The sequence below is a fragment of the Microcaecilia unicolor genome, chromosome 8 (genome assembly GCF_901765095.1).
Source record: "Microcaecilia unicolor chromosome 8, aMicUni1.1, whole genome shotgun sequence".
Taxonomy (NCBI): domain Eukaryota; kingdom Metazoa; phylum Chordata; class Amphibia; order Gymnophiona; family Siphonopidae; genus Microcaecilia; species Microcaecilia unicolor.
In genome coordinates this window covers 220,469,278-220,482,477 of record NC_044038.1, presented here as the reverse complement: position 1 = coordinate 220,482,477, position 13,200 = coordinate 220,469,278, and the positions used below count along the sequence as shown (strand labels likewise).

The following is a 13,200-nucleotide window of genomic DNA, read 5'->3' as shown; positions in this document are numbered from 1 at the left end:
GTTAAAAAAATATCAATGTGTTTCGGTGTTGTAGCACCTACAACAGGGGTAAATGTCATATTTATGGCAAACCAGATAATCATATCATAATATATCCACCTTTGAAAATGTATCGCTTCATACAAGACAAAAAGGAGGGTCATAATCGAACAGAGGTGCCCATCTCTAAGGACGGCCCCGTAAAGGGGCGTCCCCGACTGTATTATCGAAACAAGATGGGCGTCCATCTTTCGTTTCGATAATACAGTCGGGGACGCCCAAATCTCAACATTTGGGTAGACCTTAGGGATGGCCGACCTTGGTTTTCGCCGATAATGGAAACTAAGGATGTCCATCTCAAAAACGGCCAAATCCAAGCCATTTGGTCATGGGAGTTGCCAGCATTTGTAGTGCACTGGTCCCCTTCACATGCCAGGACACCAACCGGGCACCCAAGGGGGCACTGCAATGGACTTCACAAATTGCTCCCAGGTGCATAGCTCCCTTACCTTGGGTTCTAAGCCCCCCCAACCTCCCCCCCCCCCCCAGGTCCGCCTGCCTAAAGTACACTGTACCCACTACAACTGCTCCAGGAACCTCTATACTGCTGCGATGGACCTGGGTATGGCATTTAAGGCTGACATAGAGGCTGTATTTTTAACCTGTTTTTTTTATGGTGGGAGGGGGTTAGTGACCACTGGGGGAGTAAGGGGAGGTCATCCCCGATTCCCTCCGGTGGTCATCTGCTCAGTTCGGGCATCTTTTCATGGCTTGGTCATGAAAAAAAAATGGACCAAGTAAAGTCAGCCAAGTGCTCGTCAGGGACACCCTTCTTTTTTCCATTATCGGCCGAGGACGCCCATCTCCTAATCACGCCCCAGTACCGCCTTCACTACCCTGCCAACACGCCCTTGTGAACTTTGGTCGTCCCCGCGACGGAAATCCGTCGAGGGTGTAAAAAAATCGGCTTTCGATTATGACGATTTGGGTGGCCATGCGAGAAGGGCGCCCATCTCCCGATTTATGTCGAAAGATGGACACCCTTCTCCTTTGAAAATAAGCTGGAAGGAGTCCTTAACAGTACTGAAAAACAGCGTTTCTAGCCTGTAGCAGTGTGCCAAAATGAATAAATGTGACATTTTCCCCTGATGCAGGCACTGTGATGCCAAAACATGTTGGGCTGTTGTAATAACAGTTCTTGAAACTTGGATATATACATTTGAAACCACCTTTTATTTTGAAAGACTTTTAATATTATTTTTTAGAGCCTTTTTGAGCTGCCCTACTGCTCTTTTTTTTGTTCTCTAAGAAATAATGGTAAATCAGAATGAGTTATTTGATTAGTCAGTATCAAAGTTTGGAACATCAAAAAGATATTAGAAGCCAATGTTCCAATATTAATAATACAGTGACACTATCAAATTTTGCACTGTAAATCAGTTTAAAATCTATGCATCCTGCAGCATCCACACATGTCAAATCAGTAGTTACACAAATATATCATTTACACTTGTAAATGCCAACACTGACATGCATAGATACAAAAACATTGTTCTAAAATTACTTCCTGTATGTTCCAATTTGAGCCTAATTTGCAAACATTTTCTTTGTCCCTTTTTTACAAGAATCATTATTTATGCAAAAGAAATTGAGATGTGGCATTTCATACTGATTTCCTACTACACTTTATACAATAAATTCTGAGGCATGATTTCACTGATATAGCCCAGTCATATGTATGCACTACAGTGAGTTACACTTGCAGATCATTGGGTATAGACCACACAGAACACTTGGATAACCATAACGCTGTCCTCATGATCACAGAATAAAGCATATACTGGGGTAATTTCTCAAGGACTTTTCCCATCAGGAAAACCGGCTGGCTCAACAGTCTGTTTTCTTTTTCTTGCCAACAGATTCTTCTTGTACATTTGGGATTCCATCTCTATCAGAATTTACCCGAACTACTATTACAATGCCATGATTGTTTACTCACAACCACCCAAGGAGTCCTTGTTTCTATATGTTCATTCTCTTCTGCCTATGAACTCATAGTTACTACTACTACTTATCATTTCTATAGCGCTACAAGACGTACGCAGCACTGTACCCTTGAACATGAAGAGACAGTCCCTGCTCGACAGAGCTTACAATCTAATTACAGGAATCCTCAGAAGGGAGCAGTAGACTTGCCTTTAACTGAACCTGGTATGTGTACAGTGAATTGCACCCAAGATGGCAGTGTAATGTCATAGCTGGAATCCACATCATCACCAGCTCCTACAGGCACAATGAATAAAAGCTAGGATGAATATTACAAGTTATTATTTACATTTGTACCCCGCGCTTTCCCACACATAGCAGGTTCAATGTGGCTTACATAGTAAACAGAATTACAAAGTCTTGAAGGAGAATGTTACAAGTTGTAGTAAACATAGTAGTAGTGGGGTTTTGAGGATATGTAAATTGAGCATGGAGAGGTAAACAAAGATAGGATGAGCAAAAGGAGAAGAGATTGGGAGGGGTAAGGAGAGGAAGAGATTGAGGAATGAGCATAAGTTGCTCTCCCACATGGCAAATTCAAACCATCTAATTTCATGTGACTGACATCAATTATCCATTATCGGCTACTGCTGCATTCCAAATTTCAGAATAGGAGAAACTTCTTGCTAGCTCCTGGAAGTAAACCTGTTTTCTTTTTTCTAATGAAAAACTACTTGGTGAATCATAAAATATACCAGTTCCACATTATATGTCACGAGAATTATGCTGGCATTAAAGAAGGGAACAGAAAATAACCTACATTCTGAACAAGTACCTATATGCCTTTATAAAATAGACACCCAGAGCTTTTCCCCAGTAACACACAAATGCTCTTGTAGAAATTTACACAGTTATGCCTGTACATTTCCACTCAAAGCAGATTGCATTAAAATAGGCAAAAGTCAGTACCTACTTTTTAAACATGTGTCGAGTCATTTTAGTCATTTTCCGTGTGTAAACATACTTTACATATGGAAAATGGTGTACAAAATTATACCCTACAGGTTTGCCAGTTCAGAAACATTGTACAGACTGTGGCCATTTCTATGACATCTTTCATAGTTGATGGAAAGCCCACAAAAGACATTTTTGCCACTAGGTGGCGATATATCACAAAGTGTATCACCATAGTGGTAGATACTATTAAAGTCTAACTCAGTTTAAACTTTAAAGGGCACCTTTTACAAAGCCGTGCTAGCAATGCGGCAAATGCGAGAAAGCCCATTCAATTCGTATGGGCTTTGTCACATTTGCTGCACAGGGATCGCTAGCGCAACTTTGTAAAAGGAGCCTTAAGAGATATAGTAACTTACATAGTAACATAGTAGATGACGGCAGAAAAAGACCTGCATGGTCCATCTAGTCTGCCCACGATAAACTCATATGTGTATACCTTACCTTGATTTGTACCTGTCTTTTTCAGGGCACAGACCGTATAAGTCTGTCCAGCAGTATTTTCCGCCTCCCAACCACCAGTCCCGCCTCCCATCACCGGCTCTGGCACAGACCCCGTATAAGTCTGCCCTCCCCTATCCTAGCCTCTCAACCACCAACCCCTCTTCCCCCCACCACCCAATTTCAGCTAAGCTTCTGTGGATCCATTCCTTCTGCACAGGATTCCTTTATGCCTATCCCACGCATATTGATGGTTATCCTGGAAAATGTCAAAACTAATAAACAAACCAAGGACTCAAGCTTGAGAACAGCCTAGTAAAAGCATTTTGGGCTATTTTTTTTTCCCATCTTATTTTTTGGTTAACTGATCTGGGCCATGTATTTATTGTGTGTAATCCAGCAATTTGCCAACAGTAACAAGGTTAACCGCAACCTCATTTGGTTAATGCACTAGTGACGCTGAAGGTTGCCCAAGTCCATTTTTTGTCCTCTATTTCACTCTCTCTTTTCTTATGGTAATGGAACTCATTTTTTACGGTCTTCCACCTACAAACAAAAACTCACCTTGAATTTAAATTTGGAAAAGTAAATAAAGCTGAAATTCAAACAACTGCAGACGGGTGGGAGCAGACTATGTGCCATGAAATTTAGAGGGTATTTAAGATCAAAAAGAGCCCTCGAAAACTAGACAGACAATCACAAATAAAGCGCAATCATCAAAAAATGATTTTTAAGTTTAATACAAATTTTATACAAAGAAAATGTGAAAAAATACTTCCATATGCTAAAAGCAATTATGTTTCACAAATAAGGCCAGGCAGGCTTATTCTTTTTGACACAACTGTAATTCATGAACGTACTTTGTTGCTGCTTCTTCTCTCTTAATATGTCTGCTCGTCTAATGAGAATACTAGCTGAGGACTGTACAAACCGCATCCTTTATAAAGAATGGGAAAAAATTAAACAAGACTAAAATGTACAACAAAACATACTGGAATGATATTATACAATTAAATTTGTCTCATATACATATATCACTTTGCTTTGTTCAATGCCTTTGTTTTACACAACATACAAAATAGGACTTGGGTATAAAATGTAACAGATGGGATTTTTCCTGGGTTACTTTCTCTCAGATTGCACCGCTTCATGCTCACGTGAAAGCATACAATTCCATCAGATAAAAAAGCACATGCTTTTGTCCAACTTCCAATGTCCTACCTATATATCAGGACAATTCCACTCAAAAATGAATGTTGATTTTCATTTGAAAAGTCTATCAAAGTCTTTTATGGAAACTTTTATTCCAAGAGACTTTGCATGAATGACGTGCAGTTAAAAAAGAATAAAAAAAGATTCTCATTCTATTATTGTGTGTAATATTTTAGATCAGAAATTATTTTTCAAGTAATTAGTACCATGAATTCTGCTGACAATATACTGATTTGTAAGTCCACTTCCTCCCCCCTCACCCCCCCACCCCCAAATGAATAAATTCAGCATTTTTAAGCAGATCTGTCACTGGAAGATCATTTTAAAAAATTACTTTGTAAGAGTTTTTCCACATACAGGAATTCAGTGTTTCGCCACAGACTTTTGGGTTTAATAAAATGATTAGTAAAAGGTTGTTGATTTCGGTGGGGTGGAATAAAAAAAATTCTGTGTCACTGCTACTGGGTTTTGAAAGTCCAAAATATGTTTTCAACCCCACTTACTTGCAAATTAAAATGCAAAATTTGAATTATCTGGCCCAAACCAGGCAAATATATTTGGTGTGCACCTGTTAGGTCAAAACGTTAATAAGGGGAATAATGGAGCCATCTTTTATCCACGTCCAACAAACTTCATAAGTTAAAGTCAATACAAATATAAAAAAAAGGAGATGGGACCCCCAACGTTCTCAGCATCCACAAACTGTACATTATTTACAGGAGTAGAACAGATTAGCATCACTCTCAACTGTCCTTGGCTACTCAAAGCCAAATCTAATGCTTTACATTAATGTAGTGTAATCCACTTTGTACACATATACAAAGTTCAAGTCTCAACCTTTGAAGTTAGGTTGAAAAATAGTGATTTCACATTTTCAGAAGTCTGGTTTCCCTTTTGTTATGCACCCCAGAAGTCTGATTCTGTAAACCTGCATCCTCACACTCGACGCACTTGAACCGGCACCGTTGTTTGAACATACTGAACACCCGTTCTCATTGCTACTGTCCCGGCACTAGGACTCACCACTACTGGAATAGTCTGTAAAATAAAAGAAAGAAAATTACATTACTCAGTTTTCTTGGGTTATATTCCAATCTCTTATGATTAAGTGTTGAGGGTTAGGACTGCCTGGTAGGAATCTTATGATACGATTATATTGGGTGCATTGCATAGCAAGTCAAACCTCTTTTTACCCCACCCAAAAACTCATATTTAGTAATAATCTGATACTGGTGGATTATATAGCTTTGAACTTCTGTCAGGATCGGGCTGTTAGTGACATGATGCCCAACCTACTTTGGGACGCAGAATTATGGTTATAGTTTATTACATTTTCTATACCATCTTTTTTGTATATACAAGTCAAAGCAGTGAACAAAATTAATTATAAATGCAAATTAGATGGCAGAAAGGAAATCCATCATAAAATAGGAAAGCAGCGACAAACAAATAAGTCTTCAAGGTTGTTTTAAATGCCTTGAGGGAGGCCTCTGAATGGCGAGAAATAGGTAAAGTATTCTAGAGTGAAGGGGTAATGAAAAAGAAGCCATAATTCTAGGTAGTCTACCAACCCATGAAGGGCCAGGTAGCACAAGTATGTGGTCATTTAAAGAACGCAAGGAGTGGGAAGGGACATAGGGAATTGTGAAAGCAGAGAGATAGGACAAGAGACCAGTATTTAGGGTCTTAAACATCAATAATGTAGTTTTAAAACTGAATTTGGTTAGAGACTGGAAGCCAGGGCAATCGGAAAAGTAAGGATGTCGGTCAAATCTTTATGCTTTACAGAGCATCCGAGCAGCTATATTCTGTATTGTTTTTAAGCGTTAAGGTTTGCTTGAGAGATCCCAGCATAAATGTTACAGTAATCAAGTCTTGAGCCTAGGAAGGCATGATAAAGTGTATGTAATGATTATTTGTCCAGTGATGAAATACTCATCTAAGTTGACACAGGGAAATGAAGCACGATTTGATAACTGAAGAGATTTGGTACAAAAATGTCAGTTTGGAATCTAAAATGACTCCAAGATACCGAAAGTTGTGCACAGTGGGAACTGACTTATCAAAGAGAACTGGAACCAAAGCAACGAAAACATGTGATTTTGTACTGAATCATGAAAAGATGTTGAAACGGTGCTTATTTTTGTTGACAGAGGAACTAAATAATCTTGAAAGATAGTCCTTTTTGGCCTTGCACAATTGGTGTGAATAGAATCTTTGTTAAAGTTTACAGGAGCGCAGAGTTTCAATGGATTTTGTTTTCCTTCAAAGATGCTCTGCACACCTGTTGCTTCAGAAAGTGGGGACCATGATAAAGCCACTGTTGATGTCTATGAGATAACTGAAAATGTGAAAAAGAAGCTGTGGAGAAACAGTGGGTTTCCAAGCCTGTGAACTGTATTTCATGAAATGCATTTCCCTTGTTTGGCCAGCAGATGGTGACCATCTTTTTTTTTTTTGTAAAGCTGTTACAGAAGTTACAGTTTTTCCTGCCTAGCTATGAGATAATCTTTAGTCTCAGATAGGGAGAAGAGAGAGAAAGATCTCAGAAACCCTGTGAGCAGTTATATTTTATAATCTGTGACCTGCTATATTTCTGCAACTCCCCAGGTACTACTTAGGTGTAAACAAATGTTTAGTTAGTTTTAATATTAATATCTGTTTGATTTACCTGTTATTGTTGCTATATTTTCACCATTCTTTCCTCTTACTGTTCACTGTTCAATTTCTTGACAATAAAGCTTATTAGTTTGTTGACTGCTGTTGGACTAAGAATCCTGGTGGTTTGTGTTTTGGTCTCCGAGTGCTTTCTGGGAACTGTGGAACTTCAGTATCCTTAGAAACCAAAGGGGAAGTAACTTGCAGGTGGGAGACTTGCCCAGAGGCAAGTGGAACCCAGCAGGGTATGCCAGTGTAGAGCACATGTGCAGGTGGTAGTGGACCTGAGTGGTACTGGGACAGATCCTTTAGATGGCTGCAGGGTTAACCCCCCAGGTGGGCTCTAGGCATTTTGTGACAGGTGCGATGAAATCTAAATCACTAGATAGCGTTTAAGTCCAACAATCAACCTGATCATCCTGCGATTTAGATTGGAAGTCCTTTGGAAAAGTCTCAGTAACGGAAGGCAGAGTGGAGATATCAATGTCTTGCAGATGCCTGGACCAATAACTGCCAGAGGCGGATACAGCGGCAGCTGCCTCATAACATAATTGAAATGTGAAAAGGGAATGATCGGACCAGGAAAAGGACAAGAGTAAAACAGGTTTTTAATCATTTTTTGGGGGGTGTGGGAGGGGAGTCAGTGACCACTGGGGGAGTAAGGGGAGGTCATCCCTGATTCCTGCCAGTGGACATCTGGTCATTTAGGGCAGCTTTTTTGTCTCATTCATTATAAAAACATGTCTAGCTCAAAACGTCTGTTTTAGTCTTGGATGGTTTTGTTTTATTCCGTTATGGCTGAAAAATGTCCGTCTTAGGAATGCCCAAATCCAGCCCTTAACACACCCCTTTGAGATTTGGATGCACAGCAGACTAACAGCATAGAAAAACCTCTGAAAAGCTGGTTTTGATAATACCAATTTGGACATTTTTGTGAGAAAAACATCCAAATGCCACTTTATAGACGTTTTTCTCTTTTTGAAAATGAACCCCAAAGTTTCTCAGAAAAGATAATAGCAAGACCGCCTCCCTGCTTACTCAATCTAGATGAGTAAGAAACAGAGAAACCAGAAGGAAGACATTAAAATAGGTATGTATTCTCACACCAGGACGTAGCCATGTTTCAGTGAGAAAAAGAAAACCAAGCTGTCTGATCAAGATCAAATCATGTAATAGTTGTGTTATAGATTTAAGGGATCTGCAATTGAGAAGTCCACAGGCTATAGTATCAGAAGACTGATCCGAAGGAGAAAAGACAGAGGAAATGGTGCATTTAATGAGACTGCATTCCTGACTTCCACCAAGAGCTGTAGCCCGTGGTGCAGGACGATGGCCCGAAAGAACTGGAATAGTATAAGTAGAGTCCATGATAAAAATCCATGAGGTTATTAACAAATCTGACCGTGCCTGAAGTAAAACTTTAAAAAACTAAAAAGTTAGAGACAGGAGGAGGAGTGGCCTAGTGGTTAGGGTGGTGGACTTTGGTCCTGAGGAACTGAGTTCGATTCCCACTTCAGGCACAGGCAGCTCCTTGTGACTCTGGGCAAGTCACTTAACCCTCAATTGCCCCATGTAAGCTGCATTGAGCCTGCCATGAGTGGGAAAGCGCGGGGTACAAATGTAACAAAAAAAAATATATATATATATATATTAGCACAAAAGTGTAGTTGCCCCTCGGATCTTGCCCAAGAAGCAGGTCATGCTCCTCGGGCTAGTGCCACCACACTGCAAAACGCCACAGGTGTAGAACAAATTGGGAGGGGATGACATTGGTCATGTGATCAGTAGCACAGAGCAGTCCACACTTGGCGCTCAACTGATTTCCAACACTATCAGGCACAAATGCCGTACAGGAGACAGGGACAACAGGTCACAAAACACATAAGAACATAAGAGTAGCCATACTGGGTCAGACCAATGGGTCCATCTAGCCCAGTATCCTGTTTCCAAACAGTGGCCAATCCAGGTCACAAGTACCTGGCAGAAACCCAAATCGTGGCAACACGCCATACTAGAAATCCCAGGGCAAGCAGTTGCTTCCCATGTCTGTCTCAATAGCAGACTATGGACTTTTCCTCCAGGAATTTGTCCAAACCTTTTTTAAACCCAGATACACTGGTCGCTGTTACCACATTCTCCGGCAAAGAGTTCCAGAGCTTAGCTATTTGTTGAGTGAAAACACAAATCACTGCAGAATAGCAGGTAACTTTGTAAATAACCTCTCCCTCTCAAAATTTACAAATTTCTTGTGTATAGGTGAAATATGTTGTTTTCAATTACAAACACTCTTTTTAATGTATTGAACTGCGAGGACAAACCTTAAGGAAACTGGTCTGTGATACAGCCATATAGCAAAACATGGATTCATGTTGACTTTAACTGTCTCTTACTAAGATACTGAGCTCTAGGAGAAGATAAGTTATACTTTAATTTGAGATACTATATTGTTGTTGGGCTGTATAGAGAGAGGTGTGACCAGCAGAAGAAAGGGAGTGTTGATGCCCCTGTATAAGTTGTTGGTGAGGCCACATCTGGAGTATTGTGTTCAGTTTTGGAGGCCATATCTTGTTAAGGATGTAAAAAGAATCGAAGCGGTGCAAAGAAAAGCTACGAGAATGGTATGGGATTTGCGTTACAAGACGTATGAGGAGAGACTTGCTGACCTGAACATGTATACCCTGGAGGAAAGGAAAAACAGGGGTGATATGATACAGACGTTCAAATATTTGAAAGGTATTAATCCGCAAACGAACCTTTTCCGGAGATACGAAGGCGGTAGAACGAGAGGACATGAAATGAGATTGAATGGGGGCAGACTCAAGAAAAATGTTGGGAAGTATTTCTTCACGGAGAGAGTGGTGGATGCTTGGAATGCCCTCCCCCGGGAGGTGGAGATGAAAACGGTAACGGAATTCAAACATGCGTGGGATAAACATAAAGGAATCCTGTTCAGAAGGAATGGATCCTCAGGAGCTTAACCAAGATTGGCTAGCAGAGCCGGTAATGGGAGGCGGGGCTGGAGGTTGGGAGGCAGGGATAGTGCTGGGCAGACTTATACAGTCGGTGCCAGAGCCGGTGGTTGGGAGGTGGGGCTGGTGGTTTGGGAGGCGGGGATAGTGCTGGGCAGACTTATACGGTCTGTGCCCTGAAGAGCACAGGTACAAATCGAAGTAGGGTATACACAAAAAGTAGCACACATGAGTTGTCTCGTTGGGCAGACTAGATGGACCGTGCAGGTCTTTTTTCTGCCGTCATCTACTATATTACTATGAATGATTATATTTTTTAAAAATTTCAAAATCTGTATATAATGGATTAATTTGCTTAAAATGGATCAACAACAAATGTAGGTTTGCCCTAAAGCTGAATACTTGACTTTTAATAAATCCAACAAAAATTTTAAAATTATAAAAATTTAAAACTTTGAAAATTGATTAAAGGGAGAGGAACTTGTTTCAGTTTGGTTTCATAACCTTTCTCCACTGTTAAAAAAATCTGGTGCTACTGTGGTTGAGTTATACAGAACTCTTAATAGTATCAGATGTACGGCCGTTCCTTCAGCACACCTTATATTATATCCCCCTCTGGCCCTTGAACAAACTGTAACAATTAATTACTCAATACATGATCCTCAGTTCTTCCAATCACATCTCATAATGGTCCTTTAAACCTACCCTCTCTCTCCTCCTTCTCCCCCTTCCCCCAGGGCCTAGCAACCCTATACATTTAACCCCTTCTTCACCCATCACTTACTCATACAACAAAGAAATAGAACTATATTCTGATGGGAAGCAAAGCACCAAAATGACATAATAAGGTACTCTTGAACATCTGCTTATTAACCAAAAACAATAAACCCAGAGCCAAAAACCTTAGACTGCATTCTGAACTACATTAAGGATAATGGTTTATTGGTTTTAATATACTGCCTAATGAAATCTTCTAAGACTGGCTTTATGCAGTAAACAAGCATAAACAGTAACCGAATACAGCACTGATATGAATACAACTCAGCAAACCAGTGCTGGCCTATCTACTAGGCAGCCACCCAGGGCAGCACAATTTAAGTCTCCAGCAACTTCCCCATCCCAACCCCCTCCCCTCAACCATGGTGACCAGTAAGTATCCTTCTCCTTCTTGCCCTCCCTTCATCTAGAGGTGTTCAGCATCTTATCTCCCTTCTGCCAAGGAAGTAATGAGATACTTAGCATCCACAGAAGCCAGTGCAGGGTCTTGAGCATCTACGCATGCTCAAGGCCTCGTATGCTCAAGGACTACCATTTCCCACCCTCTCAAAAACAGGAAGGAAACAGCAGGCCTTAAGCATGCACAGATGCCCAAGGCCCTGTGCAGGCCACAATACATCTTCTATAGATGCTGACTTGCACATCTCAGCCCTAGAGGAAGGGAAAGGAGAGATGTTGGGCACAGGCCGCAATACATCTTCTATAGATGTTGATTGCCAGAACCTGGCCCTAGAGGATGGGAAGGAGAGATGTTGGACACTGCTGGGATGGGAAGGGACAGAAAGATGCTGGACTCCATTGGACTAGGAGAGGAGAAAGAGATGCTGAAGACCTGAGATCCTGGATATTGTGATGGGAGTGTCAATAGGGGAAGGAAGGAGAGAGATGCTGTGGACGCTATGGCGGGGGGGGGGGGGGGTGTTAGAGAATTGAAGGAAAGGAGAGATATGCCTCACGGTTTGGTTATTGGCCGGTTGTTTTTAAACTTTTTGTACACTATATTGCTGATGGGATGCCTGGTAAGGTTTGCCTGTTTGCAGATACCCTACATGAAAAAGAACTTAGTGAAGCTTGAAGAATGATAGCTAAGATTTAATGTTAAAAATTGCAGGGTCATACTTTTGGGCTGCAAAACCCAAGGGAATAGTACAGATTAGGAAGTGAGGAACATTTGTGCGTGAAAGAGGACTGGGACTTGGGCATAATCATATGTGATGATTTTAATGAGGCCAAACAGGAAAAAAAGAGGCAACGGTGAAAACTAGAAGAATGTTTGGGTGAATAAGGAGAGGAATGGTCAGTACGAAAATGAAAGTGATAATTCCCCTGTATAAGAATCTGGCGAGACCTCATTTAGAATACTGCATACAGTTCTGGAGACTGCACCTTCTAAAAGACAAACAGAATGAAGCTGGTCCAGAGGGCGGCTACTAAAATAGATAGTGGTCTTCGTCATGAAGTATATGGGGTCAGGCTTAGAGATCTCAATATGCACAAATCCCTCCTCTCTTTACCCTTCTCCATCACCGCCAACTCCAGGCTCGGCTCATTCTGCCTCGCCTCACCCTATGCTTGGAACAACCTTCCTGAGCCCATACGCCCAAGCCCCCTCCCTGCCCATCTTCAAGTCTCTGCTTAAAACCCAACTCTTCATTGCTGCGTTCGGCACCTAACTGTTACCGTTCAGTAAATCCAGACTGCCCCAATTTGACCGTTCACTTGTCTACTAGATTGTAAGCTCTTTGAGCAGGGACTGTCCCTCTGTGTAAATTGTACAGCGCTGCATAACCCTAGTAGCACTTTAGAAATGTTAAGTAGTAGTAGTAGTAGTATTTTGGAAGAAAGGCGGAAGAGGGGAGAGACACTTAAATACCTAGCTCTGGAATGAGGGGACACAGGATGAAGGTGAAAGGGGACAGACTCAGAAGTAACTTGAGGAAATACTTCTTCACAGAAAGAGTGGTGAATTTGTGGAATAGCCTTCCAGTGGGAGGTAGTGGAGACAAAAACTGTATCTGAATTCAAGAAAGTTTCGAACAAGTACAAAGCATCTCAAAGGGAGAGGAAGGACAGTACATGGCAGGTCTTTTTCTACATTTCTGTGTTTCTCTGTTTGTGTACAAAGACAGGTGAGAAAACTCCAAACACTGAACTGGTTCAATGC

At 41.1% G+C, this 13,200-nt stretch overlaps 1 protein-coding gene across 1 annotated transcript in view; it reads right to left on the bottom strand.

Moving 5' to 3' along the window:
- Positions 1–4,144: 4,144 nt before the first annotated feature.
- LOC115475673 (protein kinase C-binding protein 1-like) overlaps positions 4,145–13,200 on the bottom strand; it is a 147,291-nt gene continuing 138,235 nt past the window's right edge. The window contains exon 23 of the mRNA XM_030211593.1: positions 4,145–5,670. Coding sequence (XP_030067453.1) covers positions 5,569–5,670 — 102 coding nt within the window. The 3' untranslated portion in view covers positions 4,145–5,568. The remainder of the gene's footprint in view (positions 5,671–13,200) is intronic.